Genomic DNA, 22,609 nt, shown 5'->3' with positions numbered 1-22,609 from the left:
CGATTTTTGCAGTTTTAAAGCATCACTTCTTTTTCTGAAAGTTTGCACTAAATATACACTCAATTTGACAATTACTGGTTTGTCTTCATTAATCATCAACCAAGTAAATTGTCCTTATTTGTTAGATAGATAAAATTTTTGTTGAGCTTGTATATACCATTAATAAATATATCTTATATATATATATATATATATATATATATATATATATATATATATATATATATATTAGCAAGAAACTGAAATGAGGGGGTGGGGGGTGGGGGTACTTGCAGAATTTCTAGTTTTACGTCTGGCAGTTTTCCAATAAAATCAGCTGATCTGCAGCGCCACAACCCTCAGCTCTGCCGACAATGGCGGATCTAGTGAGGACAGACTTGGCGGAGTATGCCCCGGCCTCCAATCTCCAGTTTAATGAGCACATACGGGACTTGATCCAGTCTGGACGCAAGATCTTCCATTTCGCTTTCGGACAGTCACCTTTCCCGGTAGTGGAATCGGCCGTGCAAGCCCTGAAAGTTCATGCTGGAGAGAATGCCTATCTCCCTGTAGCAGGTAAGGACGGCTCGACATGGGTATTGATTGGAGGACTTCGCGGAATAATTTCATGTGAATTCAATATCTGACAGTAGTAGTCCGTCTGAATGATTGTTAACTATTTATATTGTTATAACTGTAATTACTAGTGTATTGACAAAAACTGTACATGACCCCGAGGACCCTTAATTAGTTAAATAAACACACACACACACACACACAGAGGTTACAATTATGTAGCAAAAGAATTCGTAAAAATGCCACGAAGAAACACAATCTAATGTATGTTCAGTCGGATTAGAATTTATTTTCCACTCCTACGTGCATGATAATTTTTGGTTTGGTTGTTGTTGGAAAGCCCGGTTCTTCCCCAGCTTCGATCTTCTAGTCACGAGAACATTCACACCTGGAAATCGGGATTTTCAGAATCCTGCACTGGTACCTATAATTTTGGGGTTTGATACACATATTTATATAACACACGTTTAATACACATATGTAATGCACAGATATTTAGTGCACAGAGCGCAATTAAGAAGAAGAGAAAAAAAGATTCCTACAACACATGTAAATATTTGCAAAAATACGAGGGAGAGCTGCTACGTGATGGCCCATGTTTTTATTTCTGCGTGTATATAGTTCCTCTCATCAAACAACTTACTTCACTTTAAAAAGAACGTCTATTGCCTTAGTACAGGTAAATGCCGCGATACCCGACACTCTTATGTTCCAGATTATACCGCGTGGTTTTTCTTTACCCATTCAAAGGTTAGAGGGAAGGTAAAAAAAGTTTCGAAGTGGTGCATATCGACCACTGCCAATCTATCGCTGGTTGTGTATTAGAAAGTGCGCATGGGGAAATGAGATTTTTTTTTCATTTGATATTTCGGTATAGCATAATTCTTTATTAACACGTGTAAAAGATTTGTTAAAAACAAATAGATAAATACTGTTATCAATACCCTTAATTTTTAATCATTGTTAAACAAATATTTTTAAATTTACTATTTTATTCGAAGTTTTCCAGCCATCCAGGTATTCATCTGTGAATCAAATAAATAAATACATGTACAAAAAAAGTTATTTTGGTTTGAATATGCAACAGTTGCAAATATTGATATCTATATATGTATATTTATTTTTTGCTTATTATAATGCTAAAAAACCGCGACGTCCAAATAGGAGGTGCATGAATGCACATCATACCCATCCTATCGCTGTCTTCACGTGACGTAGATTCCCGGGTATGTTATTTTAAACCACATTTCTGAATCATGTTTGGTTTCTACAATCCATTGAAACTCAAAATCTGGTAATATTAAGTTTGTTTCATTTGTATAACTTTAAATGCGAATCTCCCTATAAGCATAGGCGGATCTGGGATTTCAGTTTAGAGGGCCGTGAAAAATCTTGGAGACAAGGGGTCCGGGGCTTTTAGGTTCGCAGCTGGTCCTGGTAGGTCCCAAGGGGCAAATCCCCAGAAACATCCCGTGTTTTATAGTATTTTCAAGTACACATGCTGCAATCTAATTAATTTGATTTTTTGATTTTTACCCAATCATGTTTGATGATGATGCAGGTTCCCTCTAGTACCTACTCGGATGACGTCCACATTTCTATATACCAAACGGTTGAAAATTTAGGGGGAAAAAATGATTTACGCATCTCAATTTCATATCTAATAAAGTGTTAACCGGGGATAGAAGCTTGTATTTTGTAATCATATTCATTCATTTATGCAATCGTGCATTGTGATTCCATTTCTTTTTGAAAAGTTGATTTTCCAAGAGCTAAACAGCAGGACAAGCTAAGTCGACAGATTACTCAGTCAATGTCCATGATGAAATTTTTCCAGCCCGTAAATAAAATAAACATAGTACACACATAATTATATGAGCATTGAAGGCAGGATTCATCAGGATGAATTTTTAAAAACACATGAAGATGCTTTATGCTTTTTTTTTATTCTTTATTGGCACTGAAGCACATGCAAGTGTTGTTAGCCATGTAGTATAACACACACACGCACACACACATACGCACGCACGCACGCACACACACACACACACACACACACACACACACGCACACAGTGTTACATGGTATTATAATTGTAACATCAGTTTCTAAAGTATAAAGAGTCTCTGATATATAAACAAATTTCTCTTGTAGCTGGATTCAGTAAACAAGATGCAGGATATTCATACAATAGTTTTGGATACTTTTTTGGATACTTTTTTCTTATATGTTTGTATAAAGGACAATCAAGTAAAACATGTTTTTCAGCTTCGACACTGGTCTTACAATGGTAGGAGAATCTGTTTTCTCTAGGAATGACAGTATTACAATATCTACCTGTTTCTATATAAAAATAATGCGCATTTATTCTTTGTTTTGAAGACACATATATGGTTGTATATCTAGTTTTTTGTCCTCATAGTTAAATAATGTACTATAAAATGAGAGTTTTCCATATTAGTGTTATTGATATGGTCTAATTCTTCAAAAGTTTTATTTATAAAGAAATCTTGAAAGCTTAGAACCGTTTATTTGTTGTATCACAATTAATATTCAACTTTCTTTGTAATTGTTTTATCAAGCTTTGCCAACATTCTAAATTTTCATTGGCCAACTTTGCATCTTCCAAGAATGCATTTATTAAAACAAGGTTATCATTAACATTAGGTTTTGTCAGATTTTCCAATCTTGAAAAATAATTAAATGCGAACTGAAATAGTCCCGTCTAATGACGGGCGTATAAAAATCTCTACCGACACATTTTATAGCTGATTAGAGACTACATGACACGTTTTTTTTTTTTTTGCAAGACTTGTAAAGAAATGCACTTTAATGAATAATTTTGTAAATATTGAAATGCAACGAGGCTAAACGTAGATCTCATTGAGGCATAAATTCCATTGCATTCAGTAAATGTAATGAAATCTCAGCACACAAGTAAACTGTAATATTTTTCGAAAGGGGAACATTTCTGGCTGGACCGGGAAATTCCTAGTCAGGTGCTCTTTCTACTAAGCTATCCGGGCCGATATCCACGGTCAATACCAGGCTACCCGGGTAGATATTAACGGTCAATATAGCCCTAAAGACGATAATTTTCTTTCCTTTCTTTGTCTTCGATAAACGCACAACCCAGATTATTTTGCCCAGTGCAGGATTTTCACCTGAAGTACAGGGGTGATCTATGGCACTAAATGTAGTATAAGAGAGGGGAAAATGTTGGGCTGGACCGGGAATCGAACCTGGAACCCCTGTATTACTTGTCAGGTGTTCTAACCACTGAACTATCTAGGCCTATATACATGTAGTTCATATAGCCAGAGAGAGAGAGAGAGAGAGAGAGAGAGAGAGAGAGAGAGAGAGAGAGGTGTCAATGTCACATGTACATACACCCAATCTAATTAAAATTAGATCCTATGATCCGCTCATCTACTATCGCTACATATCCTATGTGTATCGATAGTAGAGGAGCGGATCATAGGATCTAATTTTAATTAGATTGTACATACATTCTATGTGTACCGTTCCTCATCCCAAAACATCTTGACATGCAACTTATGCTTCGTTGTGAGAAATATAGATATTATCTTTTTTTTTCTAAAGGACTGAAACAACTTCGACAAGCAATATGTGACTTCCACCAAAAATTTGACCAATTCGATTACTTTGACCCGGATGACGTCATCGTTGGTCCGGGGAGTAAGGAGCTGATTTATCTGGTTATGCACGTCTTCAATGGAGGTAAACAAAAACGCTGATAATACGTGAAAACACATGATGCAGGTAACACACACATCACGTAATACAGTCGGGTGATAAGGAATTGCTGAGGTACATTGTCCTTCTAAAGGCCTTGTAACTCCGTTTGTTTGTTAACGACCCTTGGATTCCCTGGATATAAGAATATATCTGCTGGCGGGGAGAGGGGGTGTATTTTTAAACAAAACAGACTTAATTTTCCATTATTTTAACATGCAATTAGTAAACTTCACATGCAAAGTATGGTATATTGGCTACCCCCTCCCCCCCCCCTTTTTTTACAACGTTAATTTCCTGTTATTTTTACACGCTATCTAACTCCGTAGTATTTTGTGGGAGATGCCTGTGTATGAATACATGGTCTCTCTTCATTCACAGATGTTATAGTAATATCTCCCTCCTGGACGACGTACAAGCCACAGGCCCGTTTAGCTCACCACAAACCTTACGTATTGGACACGAGTCTGGACGGAGATTGGAAACTAACACCAAAACTTATTGGTGAAGTACGTGTTTCTTTAATGGAAATCTTAGAATTATTTTGCTTCGCTCTTGCCCCATATGGAATTTACTGACTACCTATAAAACTATATTAGGTCAACTTCAAACCATGTAACTAATAATATCAGACAGTTTTGTCTGGTATTGCCTCAGAGTGTTTGATATTCTTCATACAGAATTATATGAGGCATATATCGTACTTAAAACACTGCGCTTTAAAATTCATTTGTTGATTTACCTAATTTTGAAAGATATTAGTACATGTACTGAGATAGTCTGATATTAAAATTGATATCAGATTGCTCACAAATATCGGACAGCCAAAGGTAAATTAGTAGACTGAGGGAACATGCAAGGGAATGACGTCACAGCAAGGTGAGATGGTATAGACTGCATTTTGAATTAAAGTAAACATTTCAAAATAAAGAACATGGCATATGTTCTTATTTTCTTTTAAGATATATAACAAATTCAGGTGTTTTATGCAAATGTGTCAACCATATACTATCAGTCACTTAAAACTGCCAGATTTGGATGTTTTTGTAAAATACTGTGATAAATTTTCTTGCAGTTCATGAAAAAGAATCAAATGAAGAAAAATAGACTTTTGATCTTAAATAATCCGGACAACCCAAGTAAGTACATTGTTCCTTAGTATTTACTTAGAAACAAGTCACAGCCAGTACGTGAACTTATAAGCTCGTTTTGTTAACAAAAAAAATTCATGATATTTAGGGTACATGACTTTTGCTAAAGAAACTGAGGCCACGCCAGTAGTTTTCATATTACAGTTGACTTGGGTATCTCGAACAACAATACAATTGTCATGTATCGAGGGCTTCTGAATTAAGAGGAGCAGATCAGAAACCCTTGACTCGAGAAGATGCCTAAATGCAAACAAACTAGACATATCTTATTTTTTTTAAAGACGGGTTTCATTGTGTCACACTTTATATTTATAAGAATAAAAAAGAATGAAAGGTTTAGAACTGACGATACATTAGAAAATTATATTAGTTGCATATCTCATTACTTTATACAAACGAATATTGGCCAGCATTTTTTCTTTAATTCTAGGTATACAAAACCCTCTTCTAAAAAAAAACAACAAAAAACAAATTTGAGCTTTGAAAGAGAAAAAAAAAGCAATAAATTGAGATTTTTAAATTTCATTTTCTGATGACAGATTCTAGACCGTACCATGATTATGAATGTACTTTTGATAGAGATGAAGAGGCATCAGAGTTGTTTCCGACACAAAATATGAATTATTACCATACAGAGCATTCATAGTACATTTACTATCAATATATAGAGGCAAAGAAATCCACTTTTGCGATTCGATCAAAATTGATTTCTATAATTAAACAAACTTATAAAACCTTTGTTTCCGCCTCAAATGCAGTTTAATGATTTTTGTGTTTGTAAACCTGAAAATGAAAAAAATATGCTGGCCTTGCACCGTAGAGATCTACTGTAGTAATGTGATACACTGATATTGGTGAGATTGTGGACTAACTTAAGTTCCCTTGCAGCCGGTACAAGTTATTCGGGGGCTGAACTACAGAAACTCAGGTAAAAAAAAAATGTTGAAATCCCCCAGAATTATAATTATTATAAAACTTTCTTCATAACATATCACATAAAATCTGGGAAAAAAATGTTGAAATCCCCCAGAATTATAATTATTATAAAACTTTCTGCATAACATTTTACAGAAAATCAGGTAAAAAATAATGTTCAAATCCCCTAGAAATATAATTATTATAAAACTATTTACATAGTTTGATAATAATTTTTTTTTAGGCCTTGTAACTGAAATTAAAAAAATAAAATGTATATATAACGAAAATACTGTTCATACGACAGCTGTATTAGAATGGTACATGTATGTAACATATCTTTATCCCAGTGCAATTCGTTGCACAAAGGCATATTGTAGCAGGGACCGTTCATGTGTGGACCGGTGAGCTGGATTGATTTGACACTTCACAGGTAGCTTCGTTACCAAGAGAAAAAAATCCCTATTGATTTTGGGATCAAAACGTCAAAGGTCACTGAGACGTCATAGAAAAAGCTTGTACACACCCGTGGTGACGGTCACGTCAAAGGTCACTGAGACGTCTTAGAAAAAGCTTGTACACACCTGTGGTGACGGTCTAGTGGAGCTGGTGTTACATAGCGCAACCATAGGTTTTAATGACAATTGTATTCATTTATTTGTTTTATGAGAGATTTCTTTGTAAAAAGTCAAGAATTAAATGTAGGTACAGTAGTTACTTTGTTTTTGTTGTCCTTATACAAACCATATTCATTACTCAAGTTCGTTAGCATGACCTCTAATGACTGTTACAAGGCCTAAATAATTAGCAGATCTGATGTACTCTTTGATATCCCCATAATATATCAAGTTATTATACTGATGTAAGAATTCACAAATACTTCAGGGAAGACATTTCAAATTTCAGTGAAGCCTTTAGAGAGCATAATATCATAGTTCTGTCAGACGAGATCTACTCCAGGATACGATACGACCACAGTCATGTGTCGCTGGCAAAGGTAAGATCATTTTTATCTTTTAATAAGACGTGCATGTTTGCAAAGCACTTTGGACTCAAGCAGGCCATATTCAAATTTGACCTTGATTTTGATGAATGACCTTGACCTTTATCAATCAGCTGAAGGTTGACCAGACAGACACATAGAAACACTGTACCATACCATTATACCCCCCCCCCCCCCATGATTTATTAGTACTTTTTATGCCCCCCTTCAAAGAAGAGGGGCATATTGCTTTGCACCTCTTGATTAGTCGGTCTTTTGGTAGACCACATGTTGTCCGCTCAATATCTAGAAAACTATTCACTTCATCGTAATGATATTTCATATGTGGGTTGGTTATAAGTAGAAGGGGACTCCTATTGATTTTCAGGTCCAAAGAATAGGAAGATACTGCCCACTCAATATCTTGAGAAACCAACAGACATCAAACTTGGTTTACTGATACACCATGAGTAGATGACCCCTGTAAAATTTTGGTTCATGGGGTCAAAGGTCAAGGGTCAAACTGGACATAGTAATATATTGTCTCCTGTATTTTAAGAATTATTTGCTTGATTGACACCAAACTTGGTACACTGGTACATCATAAAGAGTATATAACCCCTATTAATTTTTAGGTCACATGGTGAATCCACTTTGGACATAGGAAGATATTGTCTGTGCAATATGTTGAATTGGTTTGGCACTACTATCAATTAAATGAAGCACGTGCATAACCCTTTTCAATTTTGTACCACAGGGGGCATATACCGGTATGTTTTACAAACATTTCTTGTTCTTTCTTGTTTTGAGCTTATAAAATTATCCTTGTCCTGTAAATTTGACCTTGACCTTTGACCTAAAAAACCAATTAGCTTCTTCCTCCAGTCCTTGGGAACATGCGTTTGATGTCTATGACAAGCGCATAAAGAATTGAATCGCCGAACACTACCCTTACCCTCCAGTCCTATCAATCCTTGCTTTAAAATCCATTCCATTTCTTAACACTGAAAGGGGGTGGGGATCTCACTGAATATTGCAAAATGACTGGTGCTAATGGATTGAAATTGAAGTGACACAATGAATGAAGTGACAGCAGTAAAATACCTTTAAGATAACCCCTGAACGCATGGAAAACAAACTTTGAACATCAGTGATATAATGAATAAGTTTTGTTATCTACTACCTTAAAGTTCATTATGTTCCAGTTTTATCCAGAAGGAACCATAATAAGTACAGGGCTATCCAAATGGGCAAGTGCTGGAGGATGGAGGGTAGGTAAACTTGTATCCTACAGAAAAGCGAAAAAGTTAGCATTGATAGTAATTACGTTAGCAGATAGGAAAATATTACAGATGCATGGCTAAATTTAGAGGTCTTGTATACAGTTATCATGGCGAAACATTTTTGTAGTAGATGAAGCTTGTGGACTGTTAATGAAGCTGGCTCCATTTTGTGATATTCATTTGTAGCTGGGTTACCACATCTATCCTAGTGAGTTATCTGAGCTGAGGAAGGCGGTGAAGAGTGCTGCCAGCCACACCTACACCTCCGCCCCCTCGCCTGTACAGTATGCCGTCACAGAGGTACACAGATAACTAGTCACACCTACAGACGTAAACATATCGCCCTAAAGTGTCCTAGCTCATGAGACAAACACCCCGAAATTAAACCAATTTTTAAGTATAGTGGTAATAAGACCTTCCATCTACAACACAGATCATTTTTATGTTGAGTGAAGTATCCCGAACCTCCCCCGACCAGATTTGTCCGTCTAAACAGACACACACGTTGAAACCAGTACAATCACCTTAAAAACTTTTGGGAGTATGATAACTTTTGAACAGTTCTGTATTAAAACAGGACAACTACTTTTGAAGTATTGGTTTCTGTATACTGTAGATGTTCCAGAATCTAGACCTGTGTGATGACTACATGAAGCACTGCTCTAGGATGCTGGACGCTGTGGGAACATACTGCTACTGGTAATGCTGTGTGTGATTGTTACTGGTAATGCTGTGTGTGATTGTTACTGGTAATGCTGTGTGTGATTGTTACTGGTAATGCTGTGTGTGTGATTGTTACTGGTAATGCTGTGTGTGATTGTTACTGGTAATGCTGTGTGTGATTGTTACTGGTAATGCTGTGTGTGTGATTGTTACTGGTAATGCTGTGTGTGATTGTTACTGGTAATGCTGTGTGTGAGATTGTTACTGGTAATGCTGTGTATGTGATATAACTGTTTTACTGATTGTTACTGGTAATGCTGTGTGTCATTGTTACTGGTAATGCTGTGTGTGAGATTGTTACTGGTAATGCTGTGTGATTGTTACTGGTAATGCTGTGTGTGTGATTGTTACTGGTAATGCTGTGTGTGAGATTGTTACTGGTAATGCTGTGTGATTGTTACTGGTAATGCTGTGTGATTGTTACTGGTAATGCTGTGTGTGTGATTGTTACTGGTAATGCTGTGTGAGATTGTTACTGGTAATGCTGTGTGTGTGATTGTTACTGGTAATGCTGTGTGTGTGATTGTTACTGGTAATGCTGTGTGAGATTGTTACTGGTAATGCTGTGTGATTGTTACTGGTAATGCTGTGTGATTGTTACTGGTAATGCTGTGTGTGTGATTGTTACTGGTAATGCTGTGTGTGATATTGTTACTGGTAATGCTGTGTGTGAGATTGTTACTGGTAATGCTGTGTGTGCGATTGTTACTGGTAATGCTGTGTGTGAGATTGTTACTGGTAATGCTGTGTGTGAGATTGTTACTGGTAATGCTGTGTGTGATTGTTACTGGTAATGCTGTGTGATTGTTACTGGTAATGCTGTGTGTGTGATTGTTACTGGTAATGCTGTGTGTGTGATATAACTGTTTTACTGATTGTTACTGGTAATGCTGTGTGTGATTGTTACTGGTAATGCTGTGTCTGTGATTGTTACTGGTAATGCTGTGTGTGATATTGTTACTGGTAATGCTGTGTGTGTGATTGTTACTGGTAATGCTGTGTGTGATTGTTACTAGTAATGCTGTGTGTGAGATATAACTGTTTTACTGATTGCTACTGGTAATGCTGTGTGTGAGATTGCTACTGGTAATGCTGTGTGTTCGATTGTTACTGGTAATGCTGTGTGTGAGTTTGTTACTGGTAATGCTGTGTGTGTGATATAACTGTTTTACTGATTGTTACTGGTAATGCGATGTGATTGTTACTGGTAATGCTGTGTGATTGTTACTGGTAATGCTGTGTGTGTGATTGTTACTGGTAATGCTGTGTGTGAGATATTGTTACTGGTAATGCTGTGTGTGAGATATTGTTACTGGTAATGCTGTATGTGAGATATTGTTACTGGTAATGCTGTGTGTGATTGTTACTGGTAATGCTGTGTGTGCGATTGTTACTGGTAATGCTGTGTGAGATTGTTACTGGTAATGCTGTGTGTGAGATTGTTACTGGTAATGCTGTGTGTGAGATTGCTACTGGTAATGCTGTGTGTGTGATTGTTACTGGTAATGTTGTGTGTGTGATTGTTACTGGTAATGCTGTGTGTGTGATTGTTACTGGTAATGCTGTGTGTGAGATATTGTTACTGGTAATGCTGTGTGTGATTGTTACTGGTAATGCTGTGTGTGCGATTGTTACTGGTAATGCTGTGTGAGATTGTTACTGGTAATGCTGTGTGTGAGATTGTTACTGGTAATGCTGTGTGAGATTGTTACTGGTAATGCTGTGTGTGTGATTGTTACTGGTAATGCTGTGTGTGATATAACTGTTTTACTGATTGTTACTGGTAATGCTGTGTGTGAGATTGTTACTGGTAATGCTGTGTGTGTGTTACTGGTAATGCTGTGTGTGAGATTGTTACTGGTAATGCTGTGTGTGTGATTGTTACTGGTAATACTGTGTGTGAGATTGTTACTGGTAATGCTGTGTGTGTGATATAACTGTTTTACTGATTGTTACTGGTAATGCTGTGTGTGAGATTGTTACTGGTAATGCTGTGTGTGAGATTGTTACTGGTAATGCTGTGTGTGTGATTGTTACTGGTAATGCTTTGTGTGAGATTGTTTCTGGTAATGCTGTGTGATTGTTACTGGTAATGCTGTGTGTGAGATTGTTACTGGTAATGCTGTGTGTGAGATTGTTACTGGTAATGCTGTGTGTGTGATTGTTACTGGTAATACTGTGTGTGAGATTGTTACTGGTAATGCTGTGTATGTGATATAACTGTTTTACTGATTGTTACTGGTAATGCTGTGTGTGTGATTGTTACTGGTAATGCTGTGTGTGTGATTGTTACTGGTAATGCTGTGTGTGTGATTGTTACTGGTAATGCTGTGTGTGAGATTGTTACTGGTAATGCTGTGTATGTGATATAACTGTTTTACTGATTGTTACTGGTAATGCTGTGTGTGTGATTGTTACTGGTAATGCTGTGTGTGTGATTGTTACTGGTAATGCTGTGTGTGAGATTGTTACTGGTAATGCTGTGTGTGTGATTGTTACTGGTAATGCTGTGTGTGAGATTGTTACTGGTAATGCTGTGTGTGTGATATAACTGTTTTACTGATTGTTACTGGTAATGCTGTGTGTGATATTGCTACTGGTAATGCTGTGTGTGAGATTGTTACTGGTAATGCTGTGTGTGAGATTGTTACTGGTAATGCTGTGTGTGATATTGTTACTGGTAATGCTGTGTGTGTGATTGTTACTGGTAATGCTGTGTGTGATTGTTACTAGTAATGCTGTGTGTGAGATATAACTGTTTTACTGATTGCTACTGGTAATGCTGTGTGTGAGATTGCTACTGGTAATGCTGTGTGTTCGATTGTTACTGGTAATGCTGTGTGTGAGTTTGTTACTGGTAATGCTGTGTGTGTGATATAACTGTTTTACTGATTGTTACTGGTAATGCGGTGTGATTGTTACTGGTAATGCTGTGTGATTGTTACTGGTAATGCTGTGTGTGTGATTGTTACTGGTAATGCTGTGTGTGAGATATTGTTACTGGTAATGCTGTGTGTGAGATATTGTTACTGGTAATGCTGTATGTGAGATATTGTTACTGGTAATGCTGTGTGTGATTGTTACTGGTAATGCTGTGTGTGCGATTGTTACTGGTAATGCTGTGTGAGATTGTTACTGGTAATGCTGTGTGTGAGATTGTTACTGGTAATGCTGTGTGTGAGATTGCTACTGGTAATGCTGTGTGTGTGATTGTTACTGGTAATGTTGTGTGTGTGATTGTTACTGGTAATGCTGTGTGTGTGATTGTTACTGGTAATGCTGTGTGTGTGATTGTTACTGGTAATGCTGTGTGTGCGATTGTTACTGGTAATGCTGTGTGAGATTGTTACTGGTAATGCTGTGTGTGAGATTGTTACTGGTAATGCTGTGTGAGATTGTTACTGGTAATGCTGTGTGTGTGATTGTTACTGGTAATGCTGTGTGTGATGTAACTGTTTTACTGATTGTTACTGGTAATGCTGTGTGTGAGATTGTTACTGGTAATGCTGTGTGTGTGTTACTGGTAATGCTGTGTGTGAGATTGTTACTGGTAATGCTGTGTGTGTGATTGTTACTGGTAATACTGTGTGTGAGATTGTTACTGGTAATGCTGTGTGTGTGATATAACTGTTTTACTGATTGTTACTGGTAATGCTGTGTGTGAGATTGTTACTGGTAATGCTGTGTGTGAGATTGTTACTGGTAATGCTGTGTGTGTGATTGTTACTGGTAATGCTTTGTGTGAGATTGTTACTGGTAATGCTGTGTGATTGTTACTAGTAATGCTGTGTGTGAGATTGTTACTGGTAATGCTGTGTGTGAGATTGTTACTGGTAATGCTGTGTGTGAGATTGTTACTGGTAATGCTGTGTGTGTGATTGTTACTGGTAATACTGTGTGTGAGATTGTTACTGGTAATGCTGTGTATGTGATATAACTGTTTTACTGATTGTTACTGGTAATGCTGTGTGTGTGATTGTTACTGGTAATGCTGTGTGTGTGATTGTTACTGGTAATGCTGTGTGTGTGATTGTTACTGGTAATGCTGTGTGTGAGATTGTTACTGGTAATGCTGTGTATGTGATATAACTGTTTTACTGATTGTTACTGGTAATGCTGTGTGTGTGATTGTTACTGGTAATGCTGTGTGTGTGATTGTTACTGGTAATGCTGTGTGTGAGATTGTTACTGGTAATGCTGTGTGTGTGATTGTTACTGGTAATGCTGTGTGTGAGATTGTTACTGGTAATGCTGTGTGTGTGATATAACTGTTTTACTGATTGTTACTGGTAATGCTGTGTGTGATATTGCTACTGGTAATGCTGTGTGTGAGATTGTTACTGGTAATGCTGTGTGTGAGATTGTTACTGGTAATGCTGTGTGTGATTGTTACTGGTAATGCTGTGTGAGAGATTGTTACTGGTAATGCTGTGTGATTGTTACTGGTAATGCTGTGTATGTGATTGTTACTGGTAATACTGTGTGTGTGATTGTTACTGGTAATGCTGTGTGTGAGATTGTTTCTGGTAATGCTGTGTGTGTGATATAACTGTTTTACTGATTGTTACTGGTAATGCTGTGTGTGATATTGCTACTGGTAATGCTGTGTGTGAGATTGTTACTGGTAATGCTGTGTGTGAGATTGTTACTGGTAATGCTGTGTGTGATTGTTACTGGTAATGCTGTGTGATTGTTACTGGTAATGCTGTGTATGTGATATAACTGTTTTACTGATTGTTAATGGTAATACTGTGTGTGTGATTGTTACTGGTAATGCTGTGTGTGTGATTGTTACTGGTAATGCTGTGTGTGTGATTGTTACTGGTAATGATGTGTGTGAGATTGTTACTGGTAATGCTGTGTGCGAGATTGTTACTGGTAATGCTGTGTGTGAGATTGTTACTGGTAATGCTGTGTGTGTGATATAACTGTTTTACTGATTGTTACTGGTAATGCTGTGTGTGATATTGCTTCTGGTAATGCTGTGTGTGAGATTGTTACTGGTAATGCTGTGTGAGATTGTTACTGGTAATGCTGTGTGTGTGATTGTTACTGGTAATGCTGTGTGTGTGATATAACTGTTTTACTGATTGTTACTGGTAATGCTGTGTGTGAGATTGTTACTGGTAATGCTTTGTGCGAGATTGTTACTGGTAATGCTGTGTGATTGTTACTGGTAATGCTGTGTGCGAGATTGTTACTGGTAATGCTGTGTGCGAGATTGTTACTGGTAATGCTGTGTGTGTGATTGTTACTGGTAATGCTGTGTGTGTGATATAACTGTTTTACTGATTGTTACTGGTAATGCTGTGTGATATAACTGTTTTACTGATTGTTACTGGTAATGCTGTGTGTGAGATTGTTACTGGTAATGCTGTGTGTGAGATTGTTACTGGTAATGCTGTGTGAGATTGTTACTGGTAATGCTGTGTGTGTGATTGTTACTGGTAATGCTGTGTGTGTGATATAACTGTTTTACTGATTGTTACTGGTAATGCTGTGTGTGAGATTGTTACTGGTAATGCTTTGTGCGAGATTGTTACTGGTAATGCTGTGATTGTTACTGGTAATGCTGTGTGCGAGATTGTTACTGGTAATGCTGTGTGCGAGATTGTTACTGGTAATGCTGTGTGTGTGATTGTTACTGGTAATGCTGTGTGTGTGATATAACTGTTTTACTGATTGTTACTGGTAATGCTGTGTGTGTGATATAACTGTTTTACTGATTGTTACTGGTAATGCTGTGTGTGAGATTGTTACTGGTAATGCTGTGTGTGAGATTGTTACTGGTAATGCTGTGTGTGAGATTGTTACTGGTAATGCTGTGTGTGATTGTTACTGGTAATGCTGTGTGTGTGATTGTTACTGGTAATGCTGTGTGATTGTTACTGGTAATGCTGTGTGTGAGATATAACTGTTTTACTGATTGTTACTGGTAATACTGTGTGTGAGATTGTTACTGGTAATGCTGTGAGATTGTTACTGGTAATGCTATGTGTGTGAGATATAACTGTTTTACTGATTGTTACTGGTAATGCTGTGTGTGAGATTACTGATTGTTACTGGTAATGCTGTGTGTGAGATATAACTTTTACTGATTGTTACTGGTAATGCTGTTTTGAATTTCTAATTTGATGCTGAAAACTACTAGACATTTTGTGTGTATCACTATTGAACAAAGCCAGTATTCGGTAAGTTACATGCTCAAAATAACCTTTACAGTTTGTTTTTTTTTCTCGACAGGGAACTAACCTCAGTGGGGGTCAAGGCTGTGAAGCCTACGGCTGGTTACTACATATTCCCAGATTTTGAGGTGATAAAAGAAAATCTCAAGAGAAGAGGTATAACAACCTGCGAGGAAATGTGCAAAGCCATGCTGGACGAGTGTGGAGTCGCGGTGAGTATTAACACAGGTCATGATAACTTTCACGTTAATGACAACAGAAAGTAGTCAATATAAAAAAGAGCAGTTCACGGTGGATAATTTAAACCTGTGAAATCCACATTGAACTGCATCGCTCTATTTAATAGAGGACGACCTCCTCCAGTACTGATCACTACTTGTGCTTGAAAAAAGTATGTCTTCCTGTCTGTAAACTGATAAAGTTAAGATTCCCTCTCGGCACCATCAGACTCTGAAATGACGATTTCCCTTCTGGTAACTTGGTTGCACACTGACCAATCAGAATAGCTGCAGAACTGTAGCTCTCTGAAAAAATATGACGTTTTTCAGAGAGCCACAGTTCTGCAGCTACAATCAGAACTGATGGTAATAAGAGTTTCTATGTTGTTTCCAGGTGATGGCCGGCGGTCCAGCATTCCTTCGGCCAGTAGAGGAGCTGACAACCAGACTCTGCTACGTTCCGTTCGACGGAGGAAATGCTCTGGCCTTCAGCAGAAGTTTAGGACTGGATACCGACTTACCAGAGAATTTTGTCAGAGACTACTGTACCCCTGTGTATGAGGGCATCCAGGTAATATAGGTCAACATATAGACACACAAAAATTAAATGTTTCAGGATGTAGGGGAGGATCCAATCTTATTGAAATCCGATCCTTGATCCACTCCATTAAAGATCTGATTTTAATCAGATTGGGGGATGATCTAGATGACAAAATGTCACTGTTTTTTAATACTCGGACATTTTAAAATTTATTGTGTAATTTTAATGGATTTCATAGTACATGTGCAGAAAGTGTACTTCTCTTGTTTTTGCAGGCACTGAAGAAATGGGTTCTGGATCAGAAAAAACACTGATGAGAAAGGAGCTTCCCATAATACATATATCTAGTGGTGCGTGACGTACAACGGAACTTAATATGTAGTTTAGTGTTGTGAATTTGGCTAGACACTCCAATGTTATTCCTTTCAAGAACGCTAGAGCCAGTACGTTTCTGTCATAGTGCGAGTAGAAATCCAGATTACTCATTTTTAAAGTACTGTATTTTATACATTTATGTATTTTATTCATGTAATTAAAAGTTATTTCCCTTTACTGAAACTCTTTAGTTTGTCATCTGTTTTAGATAAATGTACACTGTACAAATTTGGTTTATTTATTTTCCATAGATGCTAATCGCCTTCATTTGTTTTGTGGAACAATATGCGAAATAACACCTACAAGACTTGGTACCATTTATCCTCGAAATAATTCTGTATGACTTGTGAAATAACTATAACTACTTGTGAAATGACACGTACAACTCAATCGTGTTGGCTTCCTGATATCGGACTGTGTGCATGTTTCGGTCTCGGCCCCTGTACTCGGTCATGGCCAGTGACATGTCGCAACAACTGGTGTTGGAAGTGATAGATTCCTCACTTGAGTACCTTTCTTTCGCTTTCCATCTCAATTCTAGAATATATCTTCCTCTTTTCATCTGACACTTGATTAAAGTTTGAATCCCATATTCACAACTAGTTTTATACTCTATTATATACCCACATCAATCCATTTGAATCCGTTACAAAAGACAAAGTTTTTTTTAAGACCCCCCCCCCCTTATTTCCCCAGCATCTTTACACTGTCAAGATTTTGTGCTTCACATTCAAACTCTGAGAAACTTCACATCTTAAAACTTGTGGTGAATATCAAATATTTGATTGGTTATTTGCAAGCATGTGCAACCAATCAGACTGCAGTTCTCATTTCAGTCCACAAGAGATGGAAGATGTAAGTGATGGACAATGGTTTGTTCCACATGACAAAGGGCAACTAGTTTATCTATTGATAGGGGATCTACCATGTACAATTATAAACTACCGTACAGAATATCTGCATGTGAATCTGACAGTTTGTTTCTGTGTGTATCATAGCATGTGTCAAGTGTTCTCGGAGTTGAACAACAAACAGTAACATCTGCACATTACACAGACAGGGAATAAACTCTGCAAATTAATTGTTTGTTTACTTTATCAAACTGCATTATAAATAGAGAGATTATATTGAATAGTCTGTTTACGAAATTCTTAAGGTCCAAGTCTGACTTTTTAATAGCGACACTTGTTAAGGACTTGAATGCAAGGTACAAATGCTCGGCCGTGTGAAGTTGTATCCAACCACGAGTTTAACACTAGTATGCACAACTAAAAACCACGCCCTATCTCATGCCACCATCAATTTATCTGAATTTGTTGCTACCAAAGAGAAGCGTGGTGAAAATGACAAGCAGACGACAGTGACACCTAATATGCCCACATCTTATGTGGGCGTTCAAAAACTATAAGCAAATAAATGTTCATACCCAAAACAAATAAAATCACAAAACTGATCTGTTTTACATTTATTTCCAGCATTCACTGTTTCTTCTCATCACATGAGAAAAAAAACCCAAACTGAAACTAATAAATATGACATGAAATTACTACTGAACAAATTGTTGGGTTTTAAACAAAATCCTGAATGAACTTTACAATCACAACATTTGAAATTTCGTGTGCGCAGATAGTGCAAATTCTTATTTTAGAGTTATAATTTGATTTCGAATTTATTAGTCCCAGGAGATTATACAGTCAATGAACCTTACTGTAACATGAATTTACAATGAGTTTACCGTATCAGAAGTTTAAAGTATGTGAAGGAGACTGTATCAGGAGTTTACAGTATGTGAAAAGGAACTATAAAACTTGAAAGAGATTTGAGGGAATATGGTATACCGTAACTCGGTTAACTCGAACAATGAACAGTAAGAGCTGTGATAATGGGACTAAATTACCCCATTCAAAATGGGTCAAATGAAAAAAGTTCTTTATAGGTACTGGGCAGGTATATGCATGTTCCCAACAAATTGGAAATAGGAACTGCAATGTGGAAGAAAGATATGGAAGGACAGAGATAAACAAGTGCAGCCCCTCTCTCTCCTTTTTCCTTTTGAGTGTGGGGGGGTGGGGTGGGGGGGTGGGAGTGGGAGGAGTTGTGTTTACAAATAGCATGTTGCTCCCCTGATCAGAGGGGTGGAATATACAGCACACATTGATACACTTTAAATCCTCAGCCAGTAATCGTCTTTAGCAGTAATTAACAACAGAATGGGAAATCTTGCCTGTAACACCCACACAGTTAAACGTGTAGGTAAAACAAAATCATGCCAGATGCTTGACTAGATTTAAAAAAATATCTTAAGGTTCATGGAAGTAATCATCAAGCCATTTAAGAAATAAAGTTAATTTTCGAACGGCGACACTTTACGACGGCATACCTCCTAAAGCACTTTTTTTTTCTTTATCTATATACATTTTACTTTCACTTCTCTCGGAATTCCCGTCCGTTATAACAGACGTACTATAGGCGTACATTGTCCACAACTGCAGCACATTCATGAGGAAATGGCTACCATTGTGATTTGTAGAGATCAAAGGCAAAATCACACGTAAACGTCATTTTCATACCAATGAATCCTGATTCAAGTTAACTGTACTGCCTTATAATGCTTCTCTAGGAGAGCAGAATGAAAAAAAAAAAACACCATCCAACCTGTGTCTCTCTAGAAACACATTACACCTCAGTGTGGAAATTAAACTTCAGTAAATGAACTTGACCTTTCAAGATTACATAGCAATGACCTTGAACTTTCCGTTGTTCAAGATTTAAAGTTGAAAAGAGAAACAGGCAAACAGACCTTAAACTATATGAATTCAAGGGCATAAAAAATGTATGATGAATTCAAAAAGCTGTATCCCAAAAAAAAATGTGAATGATAAAAACCGGCATAACAAGAACTGATTGTTGTACTGTACATGCAGAATTTCAAGCACATCCAAGAATATGTTATAACATAAAATGCATTTCTTTACAGTGAAATTTCTGCATGAGTGCCTTCACATTTAAAATTTGATTCCTTCACAAGCTGATTGGCCAATTAAAAAAAAATAACTATACAAAAGAAAAACAAATTTGAAAATACAAAGACAATGTAAATGAACATATGTATTTTCTCACACCTGACCATGAGTACTTATGTACATAAATTGTGTGTCTTTCATCATCGACAATGAAAATTCTGCAGCCATCTTACCGCTCCATAAAGCTTACATTTACTGTTAACAGAATTCTGCAGCCATCTTACTGCTCCACAAAGCTTACATTTACTGTTAACAGAATTCTCTGTCATGATGATACAATAATGAGGTAAACACTTAACAAAATGAAATTTTACACTCTAGGACCCACAAAGGAAAATACACGGGAAATGTAATATAAGAGACATGATGAGGTTATTTTTTAAAAAAACAACCAAATAACCAAATACGAGATTTCATTGTCAAACTGAGCACCTCCATTGCCATGGTAACACTATACCCCAGATGTTAGGATGCTGCCAGCCGCTCGAGGACTTTCCGATACATTTCCACATTCTCCTGAAATGTCGTCTCTAAATACTGGTGTCTCTGATCTTCAGTGATGGAACTCAAAGTGGCAGAAAATTCATCCGGCTGTAAAACTTTCTTCAGCTTGTCAAAATCGCGACCATTTTTCTACAGAAAGTGTGTAAAACACCATTAAATAAAATTCATATTATTCACACTAAAAATCACAAACTCTCAAGGGAACGAAGAATTTGTTTTCATCTTTCAAATTCATTTCGACACAGCACATCATTTTTTGTGTAAACAAGAGGTCCATGGACATGAACATCACCCGAGTATGATGATGGTGCAGCCGGAGCTTTCCATTCAAACTCGTAGAACTGGGTATATTTTAATTTGGAAATTTAAGCAGTTTGTGTGTCATTAACATTAGATACGTGGTTTACTAGATTTTTTTGCATAATATTCCCATAGTTGAGCAATTCATTAATTAAAGATATCAACATCACGTAATTAACCATAACGTGCAAAGGAAATTCACATAATTTACAACACACGGAAATATCCACGTTTACAGTAAGTTTTTTTGAAATTTTAAAGTTTTACCATAACACAGTTGTGAATCGCCAAGTACTCTTTACTTAAAAAAACCAAACAATCTTGATCTTGGTCAAATGACTCTGTTTACAGATCACAACATAGTCTGTTCACAGGAAATAAGACAGTCAAAGGAGATTTACATCATAAGTTTGTATATCGGAGAAGAATGTAAAAATTGTCACAGGTTAGAGTACGGCAGTAGGTGACCTAATAAATTCCACTTAGATTCCAGTATAAATGAATAAGTATGATATCATTGACTTGTACACACAAATCTCAGTAATTTGTGGTTTATCCCCAGAACTACATGCAAGGTGGGGGCCCAGGGGGCGAAGCACCCGGAAGCTCCAGGATTTTGCAGATTTTACAAGGCTTGAAATATGTCACCTACATGTGTATGTAGTCGTTTTTACTATTTTCTGACAATTTTGATATGTATAAAGTCTTCTCAGTGATGTAATTCTATAAACTCTTACCTGGAACAGGGCAATGAGTCCTCAGTGATGTAATAATCTACTTACCTGGAACGGTGCATTGAGTCCTCAGTGATGTACTCATCTACTTACCTGGAACGGTGCATTGAGTCATCAGTGATGTAATAATATAATTACCTGGAACGGTGCATTGAGTCCTCAGTGATGTAATAATATACTTACCTGGAACGGTGCATTGAGTCCTCAGTGATGTACTCATCTACTTACCTGGAACGGTGCATTGAGCCTCCTTTTCATGTCCAGTCTGTAGGATTTGCTTTGCTCTTTGTCACCCATGTCCGTCACCTTCAACCTCAAAATTTCATAAACTCTCCTGGCTTGTTTCTACAAATCATCATCTAGTATTAAAGACAGTTTAACACGCTCCTGTAAAACACCAATCATTCAGATGAACTTTGTTATTAAAGACAGTTTAACACGCTCCTGTAAAACACCAATCATTCAGATGAACTTTGTTATTTTCGTCATCGACATCTCAAATACCATCAATATGTCAAAGTGAGTTGCAAGTCCCCACTACATTTTAAATATGTATTTTAACCTAAATATCTCAAACCCTCGGATATCTCAAAGTTTTATCTTGGCCCCATTGAGTTTGAGATAACAAGGTTTGACTGTATATGTTTGTCATTTTCCACTCCTCTGGATCCACCTATTAATGCTCAGTCACACGATATGCAAAGAGAACATTTGGCAGCCTCTTTACAGTTATCCGTATTAAGATGTGCAACAAAATCAAAATTTTATTTTTCCAAAATGGCTGAAAGATATCAATTTCCTTTATTTTGACTTTATATTGAAAATAATCATCTTGTGGCCTGAATTTCAAATGATCTGAAGTAGACAGTAATGGTAAGAAATGGCTGGAATTTCTATAACTTTCTGTTAAAAAGACTATCAAATCAGTTTTAACAACTTGCCTTATTTAGTTTGAATTTTTCACAAGCCTCCTTTTGCATTTCCTCCGAGAAACCTTTCAATAGCTTTTCTGACTGAAATGATGAAAGACCTTGGCAGTTCTTGACATCCACATAATCTCGAACTCTCTGGAAATTTTCTGAAGGATCTTCCACTACAATACATTATATAGAATAATTTGACATGCATAAAAATCTTTTACATTTAAAAGACAATCTACAGTGTTGTCATTTGAATAAGTTTTATCATTTTTTTTTTCTTCAATGCAATTTTGTGAATATCCATAAATTTTAAAATCTACTCGGAGCAACCCCCCAAAAACTAGACATGGATAAAATCACAAGACAACCTTAGGATCAATTAGACCAAGTTTGCTTGAAATTGGATAAATACTCCCCACAAATTGTTATTAAAATGAGCCGTAA

The 22,609-nt window shown here is 36.9% G+C and overlaps 3 protein-coding genes across 3 annotated transcripts in view; 2 read left to right on the top strand and 1 right to left on the bottom strand.

Moving 5' to 3' along the window:
• Positions 1 to 22,609, top strand: part of LOC125645932 (protein Hikeshi-like) — a 145,465-nt gene that overhangs the window by 33,472 nt on the left and 89,384 nt on the right. The gene's annotated exons all lie outside the window — the stretch shown is intronic.
• On the top strand, positions 320 to 16,867 carry LOC125647765 (aspartate aminotransferase-like). The gene is made up of 12 exons (XM_048874579.2): positions 320 to 555; positions 4,159 to 4,296; positions 4,693 to 4,820; positions 5,387 to 5,450; positions 6,351 to 6,390; positions 7,284 to 7,374; positions 8,565 to 8,630; positions 8,829 to 8,942; positions 9,259 to 9,341; positions 15,609 to 15,762; positions 16,163 to 16,339; positions 16,585 to 16,867. Exons 1-12 carry the CDS (start codon positions 354 to 356, stop codon positions 16,621 to 16,623), a joined length of 1,296 nt encoding a protein of 431 aa, XP_048730536.2. The 5' UTR covers positions 320 to 353; the 3' UTR covers positions 16,624 to 16,867.
• The window catches only part of LOC125647766 (histone acetyltransferase type B catalytic subunit-like), a 22,191-nt gene continuing 17,718 nt past the window's right edge, over positions 18,137 to 22,609 (bottom strand). The window contains exons 9-11 of the mRNA XM_048874580.2: positions 22,187 to 22,338; positions 21,474 to 21,590; positions 18,137 to 20,340 (exon numbers count right to left, since the gene is read on the bottom strand). Coding sequence (XP_048730537.2) covers positions 20,173 to 20,340; positions 21,474 to 21,590; positions 22,187 to 22,338 — 437 coding nt within the window. The 3' untranslated portion in view covers positions 18,137 to 20,172. The remainder of the gene's footprint in view (positions 20,341 to 21,473; positions 21,591 to 22,186; positions 22,339 to 22,609) is intronic.

Source organism: Ostrea edulis, chromosome 6 (genome assembly GCF_947568905.1).
Source record: "Ostrea edulis chromosome 6, xbOstEdul1.1, whole genome shotgun sequence".
Classification (NCBI taxonomy): Eukaryota; Metazoa; Mollusca; class Bivalvia; order Ostreida; family Ostreidae; genus Ostrea; species Ostrea edulis.
Note: the sequence above shows the minus strand (reverse complement) of the source record. Positions and strands in the feature narration are given on the sequence as shown.